Source organism: Gopherus flavomarginatus, chromosome 1 (genome assembly GCF_025201925.1).
Source record: "Gopherus flavomarginatus isolate rGopFla2 chromosome 1, rGopFla2.mat.asm, whole genome shotgun sequence".
Classification (NCBI taxonomy): Eukaryota; Metazoa; Chordata; order Testudines; family Testudinidae; genus Gopherus; species Gopherus flavomarginatus.
This window is the reverse complement of record NC_066617.1, coordinates 273,530,014-273,553,710: the sequence shown is the minus strand read 5'-3', so window position 1 is coordinate 273,553,710 and position 23,697 is coordinate 273,530,014. Positions and strand designations below refer to the sequence as shown.

The 23,697-nt window shown below is 43.4% G+C and overlaps 1 protein-coding gene across 2 annotated transcripts in view; it reads right to left on the bottom strand.

Annotated features, from left to right (window-relative positions):
* UGGT2 (UDP-glucose glycoprotein glucosyltransferase 2) overlaps positions 1–23,697 on the bottom strand; it is a 280,647-nt gene that overhangs the window by 196,040 nt on the left and 60,910 nt on the right. For both annotated transcript variants that reach the window (XM_050947053.1, XM_050947062.1), the window contains exons 9-10: positions 23,004–23,103; positions 16,619–16,679 (exon numbers count right to left, since the gene is read on the bottom strand). In XM_050947053.1, the coding sequence (XP_050803010.1) occupies positions 16,619–16,679; positions 23,004–23,103 (161 nt within the window). The remainder of the gene's footprint in view (positions 1–16,618; positions 16,680–23,003; positions 23,104–23,697) is intronic.

The following is a 23,697-nucleotide window of genomic DNA, read 5'->3' as shown; positions in this document are numbered from 1 at the left end:
CCCAGAGGGGATAGTCCCTCAGATAGGAAAAAATTAAACTGTGACATGCCTGAGTTTACCCCTAGTGCAGAGGGACTCCTTGTAAACATATGCAAGGCAATGTCCCTTAACCAGAAAAACAGTTTTAGAAACATATGATATATATGTACAATACATTTGAGTTAAGATTATTGAAAAATTTACATTGCCTGCTTTTGTGATTTTAACCATACAGACTTAACACTGCATTGCACAGATTTTCACATTTAATTTCTTTATTCATTTATAAAAAAGATTAAATTATAAATTACTTGGGAATAGTAATATTACCATTTAAATGCCTGGACACTTACATGTCCTTGGGTGAATTAGCTGGAGGATGCTGAACTCCTTTTTTGGCTGCTGTTATTGTTTACATTATTGTAACTGTATCTTCACAACAGAGATAGAACTTGAAAATTACCATCAACTGCTATAAAACTCATGGAGGATTCCCAAAAATATGGGATGTTTATGTGTCTGCAATTTCCTCCCAAGCTGATATTAAGCAACAGGGACAGCTTTGTTTAGAAACACTGCTTTGTTTTTCAGCGGGGCACTTTCATAGAGTGTCATCTCTGCGGAATTACGACAGAGCTATACGTGCTGCCTCAGTTAGCCTTCTGAGGAAGATAATTATTTTAGGCACTCTTGACTGTTAATTCAATAATACCCTTCTTAAAGCTGATTTGTTACAAAAACTCTTACAAAAAAGATCATAACGAAAAGTCTCAAATAAAAAGTATTCTCGCTTTCAGGATTCCTCTTACATCTGCCCTCTATGCTCTGTTCCCAGTTCCCTGAGAGGTCTCTCTATGGACTTGTCTACATTTCAGATGCTGCAGCTGCACCACTTCAGTGAAGTGCTACCTACACTGACAGGAGGGATTCTCCCATCAGAATAGGTACTCTACCTCCACAAGAGGCAGTAGCTAGGTCAATGGGAGAATTCGCCTATCAACTGAGCTCTCTACACTAGGGGTAGGTTGTTTTAACTGCATCACTTAGGGGTACGGATTCTTCACACCTGTAAGCAACATAGTAATACCGACCTAATTTCTCAGTGTAGACCAGGCCTTAGTCTTTAATCCTCTCTTCATGGCAGGAGCACCAGCCCCACTCCTGGAGCTGGGCGGCAATTTATCTCTCAGTCTGTATCTTCTTCTTATGGCAGAATCCCCAGCTCTCATTTGGAGCCAGATCATTCAAAAAATTATTATCCCTCTCCTTAATAGGAGGCCCCAGTTTCCCTTCTGGAGCAGGGGGCACATCATCTCCCTCAGCTTGACCCCTGGGTCCACAGCTGTGACGTTACTGATATAAACTGGGACCATATAGAACATGGGTTGCAACCAAGGTCCTGTAGTGGCACCAAATCCTAGGTAAAGGGGGTCATATAAGGTGTCTAAGACCAGGTTACGGATTACTAGTTATGATTATGCTGTCTGTATGTCTGTAGCATTTTGGTAGTTGAAGTTATGAATATTGGCTGTATGCTGTCTGTATTGCAAACTTGTGTTGTGTTTCTGGGAAAGATCCCAGACAAGTTGGTGTCAGCTCTGTTAAGCCTGCTTGATGGCCCATTAAGGACCATCACCTACACAATTGTCCCATCGAGAGAAGGCAGTTACGCCCTGTGACTCAGCAGGGTGTGCAGAAACTGGCCCATGTGACTGCAGACTCCATTTTGCTGTAACTTTCCACAGTAAGAACAAAGAAGTGTTCTTGCACCTGGAAAAGCCTATATAAGGCGGAGGCCTCATCTCCATTTTGTCTTCAATCCTGCTTCTTACCTCTGGAGGGATTTTGCTACAAGCTGAAGCTCTACACAAGGGACTGAGGACCCATCCCAGTGGGGGATGTTCTCCAGAGACTTGATTTGCACCTGCAGTTTACTCCATCACTGCTACAAGCCTGAACCAAGAACTTTGCCATTACTGTATGTAATTGATTCCATTTAACCAATTCTAGCTCTCATCTCTATCTTTTTCCTTTTATGAATAAACCTTTAGATTTTAGATTCTAATGGATTGGCAACAGCGTGATTTGTGGGTAAGATCTGATGTGTATATTGACCTGAGTCTGGGGCTTGGTCCTTTGGGATCGAGAGAACCTTTTTCTTTTACTGGGGTGTTGGTTTTCATAACCACTCATCCCCAGGACGGGTGGCACTGGTGGTGGTACTGGGAGACTGGAGTGTCTAAGGACATTGCTTGTGTGACTTGTGGTTAGCCAGTGGGGCAAAACCGAAATCCTTTTTGTCTGGCTGGTTTGGTTTGCCTTAGAGGTGGAAAAACCCCAGCCTTGGGCTGTGACTGCCCTGTTTGAGCAATTGGTCCTGAATTGGCACTCTCAGTTGGGTCCCGCCAGAACCGCATCGTCACAACAGCGTCAGAGAGTTTGGCAGCCTTTCTGCTGGTGTCTGCCCCCTGCTAATTCAAGGCCCTATAGAAGCTTCTTACTCCTTACAGTGCCTGCAGGATCTGCCCCACTATGTTGGAGGAAGCCAGCATTTATGCTGGCTCCTTCTCCCAGCTCATTCCTTGTTGTCAGTGTAAGAGGGGACCTCAGACTCCACCCTATCTGCAAAGCTCCAGGTCCTTAAAGATACAGCAACAGGATCCCTTCTAAATGCTACTTCTTCCTGGCACCTCTTTTCTCTCTTCCCATATCGTCTCTACCTTTGCACAGGAGACCACCCAAAACTCTTAAAGGACCACAGCAGGTGACAGACAGTAGGCAGTACAGCTCTTAAGGGGCAAACTACCCTATCACAGGAACCTACTATCTCCTTCATGCAAATTATTTCAGTAGCCTTCTGAAAACTTAAAGCCTTGGGCCTTTCCAAGCTGGTCAGTGAGAATATGTACGATATCAAATGGGCTGGAGCTTCATGATCCCTTCCTTAAAAAATATTAGCAGACTTCTACTGAGTGTGCTCAAAATTGAGCTTTCAATTACTCGTATATTTCATATTATCATTAAATATCATAAAACTAATAGGCACTCGTTGCTGACTGGGATAACTGCTCTTCTTTTTGTCATAACTCTACAGTATCTGATAGAAAGTGAGTATTCTCCTGGACCACAAGAACTCAGGATTTTCCATCAGGAGTCAGTTTTTAAATCAAGATTTGGATGTTTCTAAAAAACCAAAAAACCTTAGAATTATCCTGGGGAAGTTTTATGGCCTGTGTTATCCATCATACTAGATGATCAAAATGCTCCCTTCTGGCCTTGGTATCTATGAAGGTCCAGAGCCTGTGTCATCCACCTGAGAAAGTCATGAAAATTGCTGTACTGCCAAAGTGAAGTAGCAGAAGAACGAACACTAACATGAGGAAAGAAGGAAGATGGATGACACACAGATTGTTCCTAAACCTCCTTCAGACACGAAGAATCTTCAGTTACCATCTTCAGGAGGTACCAGGCATCATTCAAATAAGAACAGAAAGTTGGACAAGAAGTTCTCATTGATCATATCAATGAACATATGGGTCTTCCAGGGGAAAAAAAGGAGGAAGAAAGTCCATGTTTCTCCAAAGCTTTTAACAGGAGAATTTCCTCAATAGGCTGATGCCTACCAGACCAATGTATGTTGAGTCTATAAAGACAAGATGGCTGGCCATTAGTCATATTCAAAGGAGTTGGGGAGGCCAAAGTTAGATCACCTGGTCTCCCAGAAATTGCAGCATCTTCTAACATGGGAGCTAGGGCTCAGCCCACAGGCTTGGAGAATGCAGACCCAGGCACGAAGGGTGAATTTTAGACCCAAGAGCCTCCAGGGAAAAACTCGGACTCCAACAACAATGGCAACAAGATCAACTTCTAGAACACTCATATGTGAACTAATGACTCTGAGTAAGTACTGCATGCTGATGAAAGCAGAGTTTCAGAGGGCAGAGCCTTAATTAGTTCCAAAGGAAAAGGAGAAGGTACATCCCAAATGGTAACCAAGGCCATAGAGAAGCAGCTCACAGAACTGACACAGGACCTGTTCTCACCACAGGTGTTGATACAGAGTATGCCAGCTTTTTGCAATGCCTGGGGATGGGTCACTGATGTGACTGGAACTGAGGAATGTTGATGAGCTGGCAACAGTTTGAAGGGTGAAAAAATTCTTGCAGTAGCTTTCACAGTCCTCCCAGAGCTCTGGGGGAAAGCCAGGCAAGATGGATCAGGCATTTGGTGAGGACTCCCTTCACACATACTGATGGTAGCAGGTATGGTCACCCACAGTGGAAATCTTACCATTACTGAAGACACAGTGCTGAGTCCCACATGCTTGGATCTACAAATAGACCAGAGAGTTAACTATGATGCACAGATTGCAACTGGTCAATTCAAGAGGCACAAAATCTACTAAATAAAACTACAAAAAGCAAGGATTAAAACTAGAGGAAACAGTCACAAGGTATGGGAACATAAGTCTAAAGGATTTCCTCATCCTCTGCTACTGCAGTAGGAAAAGAACTGGGTAGGATTAGACCTGAGGCTCATTATGTAATTTCATACCAGACATTTCGCTCTACAAGGGAGCGTCCATCTGGCCCCAACATTACTGCTTCCAAAGGCATTCCTACTCCGATGCAGAGAGTCTTTAAGCTTCCAACAGTGGGATTTCTTCTTCAACACTTACCTGAATGGTTGGCCATAGAGATTGTTTGCCATTTGGTCTGTTCCTACATGGTTGCAAAGCCCCGACAGCCCGAGAGTCCAACATAGGAACAGACTCGATGAACCTATGTAATAGGGGGTCTGCCTCTTGGCCGCCTCTACCTCTTGGTTGGTGGAATTGTATCATGGATGTTACAAGCCACCTGGAGAACAGCGCTCATTGGAAAATCCTGTGGCATTCCCATGACATGTATAAAAAGCATAAGGCCCTGTCTGAGGACAAGGGCCCTGGTAGTTTGTAGACTAGAGTGACCATAAACATCTGCATTACAAATGCATTGGCATTCGCATTTTGTGTGGAAAGCCTCCAGCTTTGCCCAGTCTGAGCAGCGTAGTTTCCAGGTTTTGCAGGTTTTTGCAGTATGGGGAGGATACAGCTTGAATAGATCCTGAACTTGGCTGTTGAGTTGAGATGTTGATTCCGTATTCACTGTAAATGACCCATGGCAGATGCTGCTATGCCAATCCAATGGAGAACCTCTGTGTGAGAGTTGGAGGAACTGGTGAGTATAGAATTCAAATAGCAAAAGCTGGAGATGGCTGTTTCATTATTCAAAGAGATTGGAGTCACTGGTGGACCTGGTCCTAGATTTTGCAGCTTTGTCTTTGACCATGAAACATGGAGGCCAATCTTGGCTAACTCCTCCTCCATTTGTTGGAGTGCCTTGTGAAACCTGTCAGAGATCTGTATCAAAAGAGCAAAGTCATAAACGTAGTCAAGGCCTCTCTCATTAACAGAGATCACCAATCTTAATGCCTATGGACCTAATAGAATGCATGAAGTTCACTGCCCAACAAAAGAGTGCAGGGAACAAGATGCAGGCCTTCCTGACACCAGATACTGATTTAAAAGGTGCAGACACCCAATTCCCCAGATGTACACAGGCAGTGGTTCCATTTTGCAGCTCTCTAATCAATTCCAACAGAGTGGAAGGGACATCTATGCCCTTTAAGGGCACTAAGTGGGGGTTGATGCAAACAATACTAAAAGAAGGTGGTCTAGTCATATAGTTTGCAAATTACTGCACTTGCAAATGTGTTGTATTTAACAGGTATTTTGAATTATTCACATACAGCAGTCCCTAGTACAGACTCAAGTTGGATGTCATTTTGACTACATTCAATCATCATATGATTTTCAACCTTTAATATGTTTTAGTCATTTCCTCTCATTACATTTTCTATTCAACTTCCATTATCTGAGAAGGGAATCATTCAGTTATGCACAGCATGAGATCATATCTTCCCTGCTGCTAGATGGATGCACTGTAGCTCAAGAAGTTGCATGACAATTTAATGCACTGTAATGGTGATGTTTAGAAAGTTGCCTACCTTTTATTCATGCAAAATAATTTATTTTTTATTATTTTAAAGTTATATGCTGTAGTACTGATGTTTTACTGGCCTTTCCTTTAAATTATCCTCGTCAGTTAATTCCAGATGGGTATTTATTTGCTTGTATTTGGGTTTTTTTTTTAATTGTTCTGTTTGAGGGAGGTGTTTTCATTTGATGGTCTTGTTTTTTGTTTGTTTTTGTATAACTACAGCTAAACTAAACCCCAAATTTATTTATTTTGCTGGCCTTGTTGAGAAATGGTGCCATTTACTACTTATGGGTAAGAGAGAAAAGTGTTAGGGAAATTACAGATTTATATTGTAAACAGTATGGGTTCCATAATCTCTTTCAGTCAAACAAGGATAGTGTTAACTCAAAGCTCATTGAATGAGGATTATAAAAAAAGAGGAATGCTGAGGAAGGACTAAACTCAAGGACTACATACTGCTTACATCCACATGACCACAGCTCTGTAAGAGCAATACTTAAAATTATTTTTAAGTATGTCTAAGTATAAACTGACTAGATACTAAATTCAGTAACTAGTTATTTTGGCTTCTGCATATTTTTGTAAGTTTTAAAGTACAATATTAAGTTTGGATGAGCAGTTTAAGTCAGTTGTAATGAGAGTATGATGATGGAGAATGTTTAGTAGGAAAGAGGCTGAATTGTTAGCTGTTAATTTCCAAACTTGCCCAGGTTTGGGCTTTTAAAGGTGTAAACAGAATTTTTGTAAAGAAAAAAATATTGTTTTAGAGTATTAGCTGAAATTCATTAAAACTTATTTTCAACCTTAACTCTATTTTTATTGTGTTTGATTTTTTGTTCATGAATCAGAATCAAGTCAGAAACTTTAGTCTTCAGTTCCAGGAAGTGGAGAAAGTGTGTATCCTTAACGGAAGTCATTATTCTTGTCCTCTTCTCATATGGAAATAGTTGCTGAAGAGTTATCAGTCTCCTCAGAATTTAAGTAGAGCGCTCATCTTCAGCAATTTTCCTCCTGATTTCCAAAAAAGTTTGTAGGTAGCTGCATCAACATGGGTGGTAGAAGGATCAGTGCAGGTAGAATAAGCATTAACATCAGCTGTGCTAACACTACTGTCACAGTAAGTTCCATTGGTAACTGAGATGGGATGTGCATCATGCGCTATAGTACAGGTCACAGATTTCATTGTTGATGTCACCAAAACTTCCACAGTGCTGTGGATTCCAACCTGTCCAATATGAGGATGCTGTTTTTTGGGATTAAGGCTGTTACAAAAACAGTCTAACGATGGAGGTGATTAGATTATGCAATAACTCTTGCTATAGCCGCTTAGAATCAAATATCACACAGTCACTGCATAAAGAGATGGCTGGCAACCCAAGAACAATGTTAACTGGGAATCAGGTGACAACTGTTCCCCTCTTAGCACAGATTGAGCACAGAATTTTGGAGATGATGTCCTGTTTAACACTCAGAAGACAGTGCTGATGTGTCCCAGTAACACAAATGCAATCAGATCTTGCAGGACTCTATACACATGGGAATGTTGACACTGGGTTTATCTTCTCACTGGACCTGCACTAAATCAGGCTGACAGGAATTTGTAACAACCAACTTTAAACATCAAGTCTGGATGTTACTTTGAAGTAGAGAATGACTAGTCCTTTGAAATGAAGTAGTTTCAGCTCCCTTGTGCTAGAACAGGTGCAATTAAGGTTGACCAACTAAGAGGCGGGGCAGCATCTGGATGTGGCTATAAACATCCAGGCTTTCAGTAAGAAAGTGGGATGATCAATGAGCAAGAGCAACAGGGAGTGGCTGCCGAAGTCCTCTGAGAGGGGAAGCAGTGGGAACCGGGGTCAGGAGAGGGAGAGGAGAAGAGAAGGGTATCCAGGGAGAAAGCTCTGGGAGACAGTGCTCATTTAAAAGAGCATGGAAGAACCCTGCTAGAGGCTGTGAAGCAGAAGGGAGTGAAAGGAAAGGGGAAAACCTCCTGGGAGCTGTAGCCCAGGATGAGCTAAGGAACTGGGTTGTTGGTTTTGCTCATGTTTGGAAAATAAAATTGTTTACAATAAGATGCTGAGTATGGCAGCGGGTCCTTTAAGGGCTGGGGACAAGCCAGTGCCTTTCAAAGAATGTACCTGAGAACCTTCTGTAAGACCTGAAAGTACAGAGCGACATCTAAGCACATATTTTACATTGAAGACAACCATAATCTTTACTCAGGTAGAAGACCTTGTAATCATGTCTCTTCATTAGCAACACAAAGATTATGTCTAGGCTACCTACAGCAGCCCCAGGGTGTTTTTCATTCTCCACCTGAAAGAGAAATGGTACTTACTACAATTTTTAAAATGAAGAAGTGTAAAGGTTCATCAAGAATTGAACCGCATCAATCAAATACCATAAACTGGGCATTCAAAATACTATGGTGATAGGTATGGTATAAATTTTTTATAAAACAGTCTAATGTACAGAACCAAAGTGTGGTACCAAGAAACTGAAGAGCTCAAAGCCTGCCTGTATTAACAATGAGAAGCACAGAAGGCCCAACCTCACACCAAAGTGCAAAAGCACCTGGAAAAAGTTAAGCAATGCCTAGTGCTCCATCAACTCACCCAGCTACAGTGCTTTATGGGTAGATACAATGCTCCATGTCTAAAGTCCATCGTCAACTAGATGCTCCAAAGTGAGAGGTAGCATAGGCAGGAGGACGGGAGGGAGGGAGTACCAAGAATGTCAATACTACCGACAGCATCATAATTTGCCAACCAAGTCAGTGCCTTGATTGAAGACAATTTTTAAAATATATAAGGAAACTCACAGAAGAAAATTCAAAATTGATATAAGGATTTGAAGGCAAGCTGTGTTCCCAAAGCATGATCAAAGCTCAGATAAATACTGTGGAGAACTGGTAACACCTCCATCAAATATAGAATCATAAAAGATTAGAGTTGGAAGAGACCTCAGGAGGTCATCTAGTCCAACCCCCTGCCCAAGGCAGGGCCAGCACCAACTAAATCATCTCAGCCAGGGCTTTGTCAAGCCAGGCCTTAAAAACCTAAGGATAGAGATTCCACCACCTCTCTAAGTAACTCATTCCAGAGCTTCACCACCCTCCTAGTGAAATAGTGTTTCCTAACATCCAATCTAGACCTCCCCCATGCAAGTTGAGACCATTGGTCCTTGTTCTGTCATCTGCCACCACTGAGAACAGCTGAGCTCCATCCTCTTTGGAAATGCCCCCTCACCCCCGTTCAAGTAGTTGAAGGCTACTGTCAAATCCCCCCTCACTCTTCACTTCTGCAGACTAAACAAGCCCAGTTTCCCCAGTCTCCTTGTAAGTCATGTGCCCCAGCCCCCGATCATTTTCATTGTCCTCCACTGGACTCACTTCAATTTGACCACATTCTTTCTGTAGTGGGGGGTCCAAAACAGGACGCAATACTCCAGATGTGGCCTCACCAGTGCTGAATAGAGGGGAATAATCACTTTCCTCAATCTGCTGGCAATGCTCCTACTAATGCAGCCCAATATGCCGTTAGTCTTCTTGGCAATAAGGGCACACTGCTGACTCACATTCAGCTTCTTATCCACTGTAATCCTCAGGTCCTTTTCTGCAGAACTGCTGATTAGCCAGTCAGTCCACAGCTTGCAGTGGTGCATGGGATTCTTCCATCCTAAGTTCTGACTCTGGACTTGTCCTTGTTCAACCTCATCAGATTTCTTTTGGCCCAATCCTCCAATTTGTCTAGGTCACTCGGTACCCTCTCCCTCCAGCTTAGTGTCATCTTCGAACTTGCTGAGGGGCAAGCCATCCCATCATTCAGATCATTAATAAAGATGTTGAACAAAACTGGTCTCAGGTTGTGCTCAATATGCTCATAAAGGAAATGTTGTCGGGATAATGAGTGAAGAGGTATTATGAAACATTTAGAATTAAGAGGATTCTCACCTGGTCACACTTTGAAAGCATAGACAAAAGAGCAGAAATCCATCTAGATGGGAATGTTTGGACAACTGCATGTTCTTCTTCGAGCGATTGCTCATATCCATTCCAGTTAGGCATGCGTGCGACGTGTGCACGTTCGTCGGAAGACTTTTTACCCTAGCAACACTCGGTGGGTCAGCTGGGCGCCCCCTGGAGTGGCACCACTATGGCACCGGATATATATCCCAGTTGACCCAGCCACCCTTCAGTTCCTTCTTACTGCCCGTGTCGGTTGTTGGAACAGTGGAGTGCGGCTTAGCTGACCTCCACTCCCCTAGCTACTCGTAGTTTCTCGTTCGTTATCGTGTATATAGTTATAATTCTTTTATAGATATAGATATACGTTTCTTCCTAATAGCATAGTTAGTTTAGTAATAGTTAGCAGGGTTCTGGGAGTAGCCCCTTCCCCACACCCGGTGCCGGAGCCCATGCCTGGCTCACCGGGTTTCAAACCATGCTCAGCCTGCCACAGGCCAATGCCGACAGGAGATCCGCACGACTCCTGTTTGAAGTGCCTCGGGGAATTGCATTTGACAGCTAAGTGCCCCAGTTGCAAGGCTTTCAAGCCGCGAACAAAAAAGAAGCTGGACATCACGCTTAAACAGCTCCTCATGGAGCCGGCTCTCACCCCTCCACCTTCAGCACCGAGCGCTGGTCAGTCGGTGAGCAGAAGCGCCTCCGCGGCACCGGTCCGCAGCAGTACACTCAAAGATTCTCGGCACCGGATATTGCCGGCGCCGAAGTCGGCTCCACAATGCTCCCTCTCCCCAAAGTTGAGAAAGGTGAAGAATCCTGCTGCTTCGGCACCGCCCGCACCAAAGCCAGAGAGTACGCCTAGGTTGGATTGCCCGGCGCTGACACCCGCTGCGGCACCAACTAAATCGGCAGCATCGATTCCGGTCCCACAAGGGCTGTCGAGTCCGGTGCCTGTTAGCTCCCAGGCGCGTGCCGCGGTAGAGCTCACCATGCCGTCCACACCAGAGGCGTTCTCTGCGGCGCGGGACCTGATCGCTTTGACAGACTCAGCACTGCCTCTACCCCCGGCACCGCTGGTGAGGGTAATCCAATCCATAGGCAAGCCGACCTTGATTAGACCACCCTCTGTCAGCGCTGCGGACCGGCACTGCTCACGATTGCAGTCCCGCAGACGCTCCAGATCCAGACAGCGCTCCCGCTCTCGACGCCACTCGCAGTCCCAGCACCGTTCTACTACACGGCACCGGTCAGACTCATGGCACCAGCTGGACTCCCATTCACTGGCTCACTACCTGCAGCACCACTCTAGTTCTCGGCACCATTCCAGGCACCGTGCCTTCCGAAGCCATTCACAACGCCGGCATTCAAGATCTCGGTCGACCTCCCGGCACCGACCTGGCCGCAGGTCCCGCTCTCGATCTCGGTACCGATATTCATCCCGGCACCGGTCCCCGATACGTAGGGGAGCGACGTCTGTTGGATCATCTGCACAAAGCTTCTCTGCTCCTCCATGGCCATCCAGACATACATCAGTGTCCTCCCAAGCAGACAGCTACTATGGCCACTGGAGTGTTTCAAGAAGCCCAGTCTCAGGACCCAGGACCTCACCAGTGGTCCTTTTGGATACCTTGGGCGTACCACCAGGTCCAAGGTGCTCCGCTAGTTCCGGCCTGCTCCAATTCATCAGAGCACCGAGCACCAGAGGCCACAGTTAGCCGTCCTCTTGCACCCGGGATGGAGGAGCCACTAGTCCACCCACCGGGTTCCCTGGTGCCGCTGAAGCAGGAACCGGCGCATGAGCAAGAGGCCATACAGGACCCACTCGTCCCCGGCATTTCATCTTCTTCCCCTCCAGATGAGGCAGTGGCAGGGACTTCCTCCTTGGGGTCGCCTCCAATGGACCTAAGAGCCCATCAGGACCTCCTCAGGAGAGTAGCGCTCAACATGAACCTCCAGGTGGAGGAGGTCCCGGAGGTCGAGGACCCTGTAGTGAGCATCCTGTCGGCAGATACCCCCACTAGGGTGGCTTTGCCCTTTATCAGGACCATCCAGGCCAATGCAGACACCTTATGGCAGTCCCCAGCCTCCATCCCCCCTACGGCAAAGGGGGTCGAGCGTAAATACATGGTACCCTCTCGGGGGTACAAGTATCTATATGTCCACCCTCCTCCCTAGTTTTCCAATCGGTCAATGAGAGGGAGCGCCATGGCCAACAGGCGCCAGCCCCAAAGTCAAAGGAAGCTAGGCAAATGGACCTACTCGGCCACAAGGTGTATTCAGCAGGCGCCCTACAGCTCCGGGTGGCAAATCAGCAGGCTCTACTGAGCTGTTATAGCTACAACACCTGGGCGGAGGTGGGTAGATTTACAGAACTACTCCCCCCGGACTCCCGCCAGGAATTCACTGTATTCCTAGAGGAAGGAAAAAAGGTGGCCAGAACCTCCCTCCAGGCTTCTCTAGATGCGGTTGACTCGGCAGCCAGAACTCTGGCCTCCGGTATCACCATGAGACGCATCTCATGGCTACAGGTTTCCAACCTCCAGCCTGAGTTACAATATACCATTCAGGACTTACCCTTTGATGGTAAGGGTCTGTTCTCGGAGAAGACTGACCCCAGGCTACAAAGCTTGAAAGACAACAGGGTCATCATGTGTTCTTTGGGCATGCATACACCTGTGACCCAATGCAGACCTTTCCATCCCCAGACTCACTGCCCGTACTTTGTGCCCAGGCACAGGCAAGATTTTAGCAGACGGCGCAGGCAGGGTGGCCGTAGACGCCAGTCCGGACCCCAAGGGGGCCAAAACCACGGCCCCTCAAAACCACCAGCGGGACCTAAGTCTGCCTTTTGAAGGTACGCCTGAGGACGGCGTACCAGTTTCAGGAAAGGATCCTTTTCCTCCCTTCTCCAACCGCCTCTCCTACTTCCTCCTGGCGTGATCCCAATTGACCTCAGACCTCTGGGTCCTACGCATGGTGAAACAAGGACACCACCTCCAACTTGTTTCATGCCCACCTTCCTACCCTCCAACCCAGTCCCTCTTCAGGGACCCCTCTCACGAGCAATTCCTCCTACAAGAGGCGCAGACGCTCCTCGCCATTGGAGCAATAGAGGAGGTACCACAAGACGAAAAGGGCAAAGGGTTTTACTCCCGTTACTTTCTGATCCCCAAGTCAAAAGGAGGCCTCAGGCCCATCCTAGACCTGCGAGGCCTCAACAAGTTCATGATAAAGTTGAAGTTCCGCATGGTCTCCCTGGGGACCATTATCCCGTCCTTGGATCCTGGAGACTGGTATGCTGCCCTCGATACGAAGGACGCATACTTTCACATTGCCATTTTTCCTCCACACAGGAGGTATCTTCGCTTTGTAGCCAACCACCAGCACTTCCAATTTACGGACCCCCCCTTTGGCCTCTCCACGGCCCCAAGGGTGTTTACAAAGTGTATGGCCGTAGTCGCCGCACACCTCCGCCGACGTCGGATACACGTATTCCCATATCTGGACGACTGGCTCATCAGAGGGACCTCCGAGACACAGGTCAGGCAGCATGCAGGCATTGTCAGGGATCTATTCACATGCTTAGGCCTGATGCTCAATACGGAGAAATCCACACTGGTCCCCACACAAAGGCTAGACTTCTTAGGAGCTACCCTGGACTCCAATCTAGCCAAGGCCTACCTACCCCAGCCGCAATTCCAGGCAACGGCAACGATCATTCGAGGTCTGCAGAACTTCCCGACGACCTCAGCTCGCACCTGTCTCGGTCTCCTAGGTCACATGGCTGCCTGTACTTATGTGACCAAATATGCCAGGCTCCATCTCCGACCCCTCCAAACGTGGCTCAATTTGGTCTACCGTCCAGGCAGGGACCCAATAGACACAATAGTCACCATTCTCCCGAGCATCCTACGCTCCCTCGACTGGTGGCTAACCCCCTCCCTGGTATGTGCAGGGTTACCGTTGCATCCGCCACAACCCTCACTGTCCCCGACGACGGACGCGTCATCTCTCAGATGGGGGGCTCAACTCGGACACCTTCATACCCAGGGCCTTTGGTCATCGCAGGAGCTGACGCTTCACATAAATGTCCGAGAGCTGAGAGCAGTCCGCCTAGCGTGCCAGATATTCCAGCAGCATCTACACGGCCGTTGTGTCTCAGTTTTTACAGACAACACAACGACCATGTATTATATCAACAAACAGGGAGGGACTCGATCTTCCCCCCTCTGTCAGGAGACCATCTGACTCTGGGACTTCCGCATAGCCCACTCAATAGACCTGGTGGCGTCCTTTCTCCTAGGGGTTCGGAACACTCTAGCGGACCAGCTGAGCAGATCCTTCCTCTGTCACGAATGGTCGATAAGACCAGATGTTATTCATTCGGTCTTCCAGAAGTGGGGCTTTCCCCACATAGACCTGTTCGCCTCTTGCACGAACAGGAAATGCCAAGCGTTCTGCTCCTTCCAGGATCTTTCACCGGGATCAATCTCGGACGCATTCCTCATGTCGTGGAAGCACCGGCTGCTCTATGCCTTCCCACCGTTCCCGCTGGTTCACAAGGTCCTGATAAAACTCCGCAGGGACAGAGCGCACCTAATCATGATCGCACCAGCATGGCCCAGACAGCACTGGTACACCACACTGCTCAACTTGTCCATAGCCAGCCCAATTACCCTGCCTCTCCACCCGGACCTCATAACGCAGAACCACGGCAATCTTCACCACCTGGACCTGCAGGCCCTTCACCTCACGGCATGGCTCCTGAGTGGTTAAACAGGTCGGAGTTACGCTGCTCCGCTCCGGTACAACATATACTCCTGAGTAGCAGAAAGCCTTCCACTCGGTCAACATATCTGGGCAAGTGGAAACGTTTCTCCTGCTGGTGTGAAATGCAGAATACTACTCCCTCTCAGGTCTCGATCCCCACTATCTTGGACTACCTCTGGTCCCTTAAGCAGCAAGGCTTGGCGATATCTTCTTTGAGGGTGCACTTGGCGGCCATCTCTACATTCTATCCAGGAGAGAGTGGCCACTCCGTGTTTTCCCACCATTTAGTTACTATATTTCTCAAGGGCCTGGAACGCCTCTACCCCCAAGTACACCACCCTGTCCCTACCTGGGACCTCAACCTAGTCCTAAACAAGCTTATGCTTCCGCCATTCGAGCCGTTGGCAACTTGCTCACTGCTATACCTGTCCTGGAAGACAGTTTTTCTAGTAGCCATTACATCGGCCAGATGGGTCTCCGAACTTCGAGCGCTTACAGTGGACCCACCATATACTGTCTTTCACAAGGACAAGGTACAGTTGCGACCACATCCGGCGTTCCTCCCTAAGGTGGGGTCGGCCTGCCATACCAATCAGGACATCTTCCTTCCGGTGTTCTTCCCGAAGCCTCAGTCGTCTCGACGGGAACAGCAGTTACACTTCTTAGATGTCCGTAGGGCGCTCGCTTTTTATATCGATTGGATGAAGCCCTTCCGAAAATCCCAACTCTTCGTTGCAGTGGCTGACCGGATGAAAGGCCTACCCGTCTCCTCCCAGAGGATCTCCTCCTGGGTGACGGCGTGCATATGCACATGCTATGACCTGGCTCATGTTCCCTCGGGCCATCTCACTGCACCTTCTACCAGAGTCCAGGCTTCATCAGCCGCCTTCCTGGCCCATGTACCAATCCAGGAGATATGTCGCACAGCTACCTGGTCCTCGCACCTCCTTTGCTTCGCACTATGCTCTGGTCCAACAGTCTAGAGCTGATGCAGCCTTTGGCTCAGCGGTTTTGCACTCTGCCACATCTCACTCCGACCCCTCCGCCTAGGTAAGGCTTGGGAATCACCCAACTGGAATGCATATGAGCAATCACTTGAAGAAGAAAAGATGGTTACTCACCTTTGTAACTGTTGTTCTTCGAGATGTGTTGCTCATATCTATTCCAAACCCATCCTCCTTCCCCACTGTCGGAGTAGCCGGCAAGAAGGAACTGAAGGGTGGCTGGGGTATATATCTGGTCCCATAGCGGCGCCACTCCAGGGGGCGCCCAGCCGACCCACCGAGTGTTGCTAGGGTAAAAAGTCTTCTGACGAACGTGCACGCAGTGCGCCCACATCTAACTGGAATGGATATGAGCAACATATCTTGAAGAACAACAGTTACAAAGGTGAGTAACCGTCTTCTATGTATAAAAATTCACGCAGTAAATTATGTGACCTTTTTGATAGAAAAATGTACACTGTATATATGCAATTAAATATTCTACTAATATATGTTTGAAACAGTTTAATTAAGATTAACCCCCGCCCCCATATGGTTTACTTAAATATTAATGGTCTGATTTCCCAACAAGATGAGTATCTGCAGCTCCCATTCATTTCAATGGGAGTTGGGTTGCTTAGCAGACTTACAAACCAGCCTCATGTCCTTTCATTAACTAAGGACAGAGCACAGTTAGTGAATCAAACACAAGAGAAGTGAAGAAAAAGAAATCAATTACTTAAATTTAGGAACAGAATAAATGTTTAAATAATTTCCTCCTCCATTAGAAATCAGTTAAAAGTTGCTACATTAATACAAAAATGTCCCATGGCTGTAATTTGATAGTCATTTTATGTATAATTCAAGGAACAAGGGCAAACCTTCTGATTTTTCTCTATTTCATTTCGCATTTGTTGGTTTACAGGAATTCTGGTCAAAGATCTGTAGGAATAAAATATTGGTATTACTCAGCCATTCTACATTTAAACAAACATTCTTCCTTACCTAATATATGTTATTTTAAGGGGTACAGTGATCAGCCTTAAAAAAAAATCCCAAATCTAAACATAGACGGTTACCTCAATATTTAAAATATTATTTCACCTTCTTTATATTAATTTTAGGGAATAGCTAGCATTTTGTACATACTGAAGTTACTTAAGTATCCAAGATATATTATCTTACTTCATAATTTCAAATCTGGATGTTAAAGTTATTTACCTCCATATCGAGGCAACTAAATCAAAGTGTTCTGAAGCTCTCAATTTTGACCTTAGGCTATTGGAAAGTGTTATGAACAACCAATTACAAGTTCAAAGTATTACTAATAACGGGTATCTTTACTTAGTAACAAACTTTTTCCTATATCTACAGCAACCATAGTTTGGCTCCCTTCACCATTTAAGAAAGTTGTGGAAGGCTTTACCAACTTTATTTCATGGAGGTGAAAATATGACTCTGAAAATATAATCCATCTTCAACATAGACCATTGGAAAAAGTGAAGAAAGTATATCATGCTGCCTCAAGAGGCTGTCAGAGGCTTTTTAGTTCATTTTCTACAAAGATAAGCAAAGCTTTCTTTTTTGAGATTTAGCTGCCAGAAAGACTCATGAACCCATTCTAACACTTCAGGGCAAGGATGGATTCATTAGTGAAACATGAATATAGTGAAGGTCAGAGAAAATGATTACTTCTGAGATAGCGTGGGGACAATCTCAGTTTCCACAAGTAAGCCTTTGAACATGCTAAGAAGTCTTGATTGCCTGACTCCTCCCCAGAAAGCATGTCAGTTACTGCCTTGCTCCTTATGGCAAAATATTCTTCTCATAGTGCGAAAAGGACAACTTAAAGCCTCAATATCTGCAAGAGGTACAGATGAGTTTTTTTCTTTGATTTAGCTTTCTCTTATTCCATGCTTTCAGATAATAAATTTCTAAAGGAAGAAAATGGTTGCAAGAGAACACTAAGGCAGTCACTGTCCTATATGAGGCAGGCATAAAATTGGAAAAAACAGAAGAGCTATAGAGGACAAAAAATTCCTAGATGGTAAATAGTTATCATTCTGCCTGTCAAACGGAGTGAAGAGGAAGAACTCAGGGTCTATGATCTCAGAGAGAAAGCTGCAAAAATACAGACTAGAGTGTGTGTTATAAAGATGTTGATGTCAGTAATTGTTTGGGAAGACGTGAATACTCACTCGTGCCTTCACATCTCATGAATAATACAGTCATCCCAAATTCATCCTTATAAAGCTTTTATAACCACACGACCATGTTTATTCTCTATGCATACACAAACACACTAAATATCCTATCATCTGTATCAACTGTTTTTTTTAGTTTTTTTTTTAAGTATAAAATTCTAATGCAGGAGAGCAAGAATAGAAACGATATACAATAACAATTTCTTTCAAAAATGAAAACAGATTTAAATGAAAAATTTATTATAAAGAAAATATAAGCACAAGGATTGATAAGAACAACTCAGACTAGCTTAAAGATGCCAGCAAAACACCCAATTGAGAAATGAAGCACAGGGGATAGGAAAAAAACACCATTAAGCTAAAAGCCTGAAAGCAATTGGCTCTGCAGCACAGAGTTTTGAGAGAGCCTGTTACCAGCAATAAGCATCATTTAGAAACATAGCTTATACAACATTTTCCCCCATCAGAAACTATTTCTGTAACTGATGGGAATTAATACTGAGAGTTAATTTAGCCAAAGGAATAATTTAGCCATTAAATAAGTAGGACAAATCACAAAGCTAAAAACTGAAGAGTGAAACGTGTAAACACCAACACAGTAAATATCATTCTGGCCCTGTCTGAATACTTTCAAACAGTCTTGAAGTAGCTAGTCATTGTTTAAGAAAAAATAACTTGGTCCTATTTGAATCTGACTACATTTGGCATAATTTGTAGTTTATTATTATTATTGTTATTGTATTATTATTATTAGTGGTAGTATAAAATTAGCTCCTAGAGGCCTCAAGCAGAATCAGTGCTCCATCATGTGGGGAACTGTCTAGCTACAAATCAGAACACAGTCCCTGTCCAAGGAGTTTACAATCTAAATAGAGCAAAGAATCCTGTGGCACCTTATAGACTAACAGACGTTTTGGAGCATGAGCTTTCGTGGGTGAATACCCACTTCGTCGGTGACATGCATCCGACGAAGTGGGTATTCACCCACGAAAGCTCATGCTCCAGAACGTCTGTTAGTCTGTAAGGTGCCACAGGATTCTTTGCTGCTTTTACAGATCCAGACTAACACGGCTACCCCTCTGATACTTGACAATCTAAATAGAGAAGACACAGAAAAATAGAGGCAGAACACTGTGGAAGGGGGAAAAGAACAGACAAAGCTGTCATGACATTAATAGGAACCTAACAGCACATGTGTTATCTTAAATGCTTGTAGGATGGGGTTTTTTGTAATAAGATAAGACAAGTGAACAACAGATGATATTAATGAATCACTAACTGTCCCTGTGCCTAGCCATTACCATTAGGCATGGTGTCATGTTTTCGGGGGAGGCAGGTTATGAAAAAATTTGAAGGAGAGAGGACAGTAGTGGAGAACTGAGAAGAACATTTCATGCATAAGAGGGAGCATGGAAGAAGATGTAAAACCACTTGTGGAAGAGATGTCAAAAGTGGTCAAAATGTCATCACGGACATGTTAATAAAATGAAGTATTGTGTTTTTGTAAATAGAGATGAGCACTTAAAGCTGACAAAATAAACAAATATTTACCAATGATGCATAAAAGATACTGTAAGATACATGAAAGATACTGAACTGAAATGTATAACAGGCAATTTATCTCTGGTTATGCTATGTTATATTAATAGTCAGACTTTTCAGTTTTAGTATTTTCCAGTTTCACTATTATAAACAACAAATTTAAAAATAATAAAATGAGCTCCAAACGACATAAAGGAATCTGAAAAATGGATAAGAGAAGAGTATACAGTACAGCGATGCACAAGTAGATATGTTTATTCAGAAAGCATCATTTTAACTAAACTGTAATTACTTATTTTGATGCATATAAGTTAAATGTGTAAGGGGAGAACATTAGGACACACAAAGCAGTACAGTGAAGTCAATGAACATCCCAGAACCGCACCCATTGAGACTTAAATTAACCTCCATCTGCAGCTAAGTGGTTATTAATAAGACTACTATGTGATTTTGAGAAGGTTTATGTAATATTGAAACTGTTGCAGTGTTTGTCTTTCTTTATTAACAGGGGAGGGATAGCTCAGTGGTTTGAGCACTGGCTGCTAAACCCAGGGTTGTGAGTTCAATCTTTGAGGGGGCCATTTAGGGATTTGGGGATTGGTCCTGCTTTGAGCAGGGGGTTGGACTAGATGATTTCCTGAGGTCCCTTCCAACTCTAATAATCTATGATTTATCTTTTTCTCTTTTATCTGATAAAATGTAAATATATACCACTAAGATAAATGCTTATTAAAGTATAACTTTTAATATGCTCAAAATATTAAAATTTATAAATTATGCATGGATATCAGGAAACTCAAGGTATGTCTAGTACTGCGTATTGTTATAGAATTATGTAATTGCCAGATACTTACAAACTGGTAAATTGTACGTCAACTAACAAAAAAAAAGCTGTATTTTTTTTTTAAATCTTCCAAGCATGTCACTTGTTTCACTGTCTGCAAACTGTCAAATGAACTGACCTCTCAAATTAGAAGATGTTATTTCATAAATACTAAGGTCATGCTGACCTTTCTTCTAGGAAACAGAATGAGACATGAAAATGAAGCTCACCGCTAGAAAGCCTGGGAAAAGGACACTTATAAAGTTTTAAACTTTTCTTTTAAATAAAAGGACCATTTTTGGACACAAATGTCACTTCCTAATTTTAATTTGACAAATATAGTTTTGTGTTTTGATTTAAATATTTGTCTACAATATTTACAACCCAAACTTTGCAGAATTGCACTAGTTCATGATAGCCAGAAAATTAATACTCCACTTTCACTGTCCAAAATGAGTGATGTACAAAAAAATAAATAGTATAAATAATGAAAAGTAAATTTTATTATTAAAATTATTTCAGTTGAACTATTAAAGTATCATTGCTAATTCAAGTTAGGAAATGTAATTTATTTTGTTCAATGGGCCTGATTCTTCTCTGATTTACTCATTTGACTCCACTGACTTCAGCAGAATTACTCATAATTTATGACAGGTTATGTCAGTGGAGAATCAGAATACATGAATTCTTTTTTACTTGATGAGTTTTTTCAATTTAAGACTGCTATAGACACACACTCATCAATTTAAAAATAATATTTTATCTGATTTTTAACTTATAGTGTTAAAAGTAATATTAAAGATTTGTATAACTAAAAAAATTAGAGTGATAGAATCTATTTTTATTTCTAGACTGTTTATGTCTATTTTCATTACAGTCTATTTCCCCTGTCATACACAGCAAAAGAGAAGACAAACACTTTATTTAAGAACATAAGAACAGTCGTAATGGGTCAGACCAAAGGTCCATCAGGCCAGGATCCTGTCTTCTGACAGTGGGCAATGCCAGGTGCCCCAGAGGGAATGAACAGAAACGTAATCATCAAGTGATCCATCCTTGTCACCCATTCCCAGCTTCTGGCCAACAGAGGCTAGGGACACCATCGTTGCCCATACTGGCTAATAGCCATTGATGGACCCATCCTTCATGAATTTATTTGCCATATATATTTGCTCATAAGCTGAATATTTTTGGTAAAAAAGTGACTCATCAAAGAGCAGGAGTCAGCTTATAAACAGGTCTACACCAAAATTTGATGACTTTAAACTCTATGGAATCACTGAATTGAATATCTAATACATTGTTGCTTTGTTTACCTTGAGCGTCTGAGGGGCTCCATGCCCATAATGCTCCAGGTAAACAAAATGTCTTGACCCGCCAGCGGCTTACCCTGATGGTATGGGAGCCAAAGGTTTCCAAACCCTGAAATATAGGGTTGGCTTCTGAAAGGGTTATATAGTTATTGCTATTTTTACTTATCCATTTTGTGAGGGTCAGCTTATAAACAAACAGGCTAATGAATGAGTATGTACGGTAGTTCTTTTTTTAACCCTTCTATTGTCTTTAAGAGAAAAAACCAGGCAAATGTGGTTGGAGAAACACAAAAACTTGCAGGGGCTGGGACTGGTATAGTACCTGGAATTAGTTTTAATTCTTTTTTTAAAACTTGATGATTTCAAGATTTTTTAACTTGATGATTTTTAACTTGACGATAATATCCCCTCCACTTAACCATTTTTCTAAAGTAAGAATAGAATAAGCCTTACAACTCATGTACCTTTTTCCCTGCTTTCTAATGATGAGGTATATTTTTCTAAGTGTTCACTTATACCAAACTGGTTGCTTTATATTTCTTTGCAATTATATTGCATTTAAAAAAAAGTTATTTAATTTTCTTTGCAATTAGATATGATTGAAGTAGCTTTTATGTTACACTGCAGTTTTTCTTTAACAGAAAAACAATGGGGACAATAAAACATAAAGAGATCCTTAAATTAGGAGTTGTAATATGTTGTGAGACAGTCTCAAGCAGAGAACCCTATTTAGCATCATATTTAACTCAATAATTCACTTTAAAAAAAACTGTGGGACAGGCTGTGACATACATTATGTAACACAAAAAAATTTCTCAGTGACAACGCATGACTGGCTCACAGAAAAAGCAATCTTCTACATGAGCAGAGCTATGACAGTGCAACAAGACAATTGGTTTCTGTAACAGAGGAAGCCTGGGAAATACATCTGTCCCATTGAGACAAACAGGACCAATCCCATGAGCAAAGTTATTCACATATGTAAGTGTCTGAACGATCAAGCCCTTACTTTGTAAAGGTCTCCATGCACCAGACAGAAGATCACTAAGAGATTGATCCTCAGTCCTTCTAACACAGGGTTTCTCAAAGAGGAGTCACTGCTTGTGTAGGGAAAGCCCCTGGCGGGCCAGGCCAGTGTGTTTGCCTGCCCCATCTGCAGGTCTGGCCGATTGCGGCTCCCACTGGCCGCAGATCGCTGCTCCAGTTCTAACAGTTACTCTGCTCTCACTGAAGTCACTTGGACTCCTTCCAAGAGTAACTGTACAAGACCATGGATTATCTATTTGCACGATTCGGCCAAAATCTCTAAAATATTCATTAAATTCAAATAGAAACATAAATCAATAATTAATTGATACTCAAAAAGTAAGCAATTTTATCATACCTGGCCCTTATTGGGAAGTTCTGAGCAATGTCTTTCATTACCTTTAAGGCACTATAAACAGGGGTGGAGATAATTTGAGAAGCTGCTTGAAAACTTAGATCTGTAAGAAAAAAAATCACTAAATCATCACAGCTTATATTGTAAAACTCTTAACACGCAAACACAGAGAGTTGGAACTCTTTATATATAAATTAGACAGAAAAAAGCAGCATTAAAAGAATATTATTAAGGTGGTTAGAGACAAGGTGAGTGAGATAATATCTTTTATTGGACCAATTTCTGTTGGTGAGAGAGACAAGTTTTCAAGCCAAATAGAGCTTTTCTTCAGCTCTGGGAAAGGTCTGGCTTGAAAGATTGTCTCTCTCACCAACAGAATTTGATCCAATAAAAGATATTACCTCACTTACCTTGTCTCTCTAATATCCTGGAACCAACACAGCTACAAATACATTGCATACATTACTAAAGGTGTAAAGTCAAGCACATAGAAGTTATGAAATGACAGAATAAAGGTTGCCTTCTGTAATTTCTTAGGTTTAAAAGAAAGTAGGCAGATAAAACAGAAGTTCCATCATATGGCCTCACATTGACACCCATGTGGCTAATCTGCAAGGAAACTTCAGATCCACTGCACAGTCCTCTGTCACCTGAGCTAATGAAGTAACTGATAGCAATATTAGTGTGTCATCCTCTT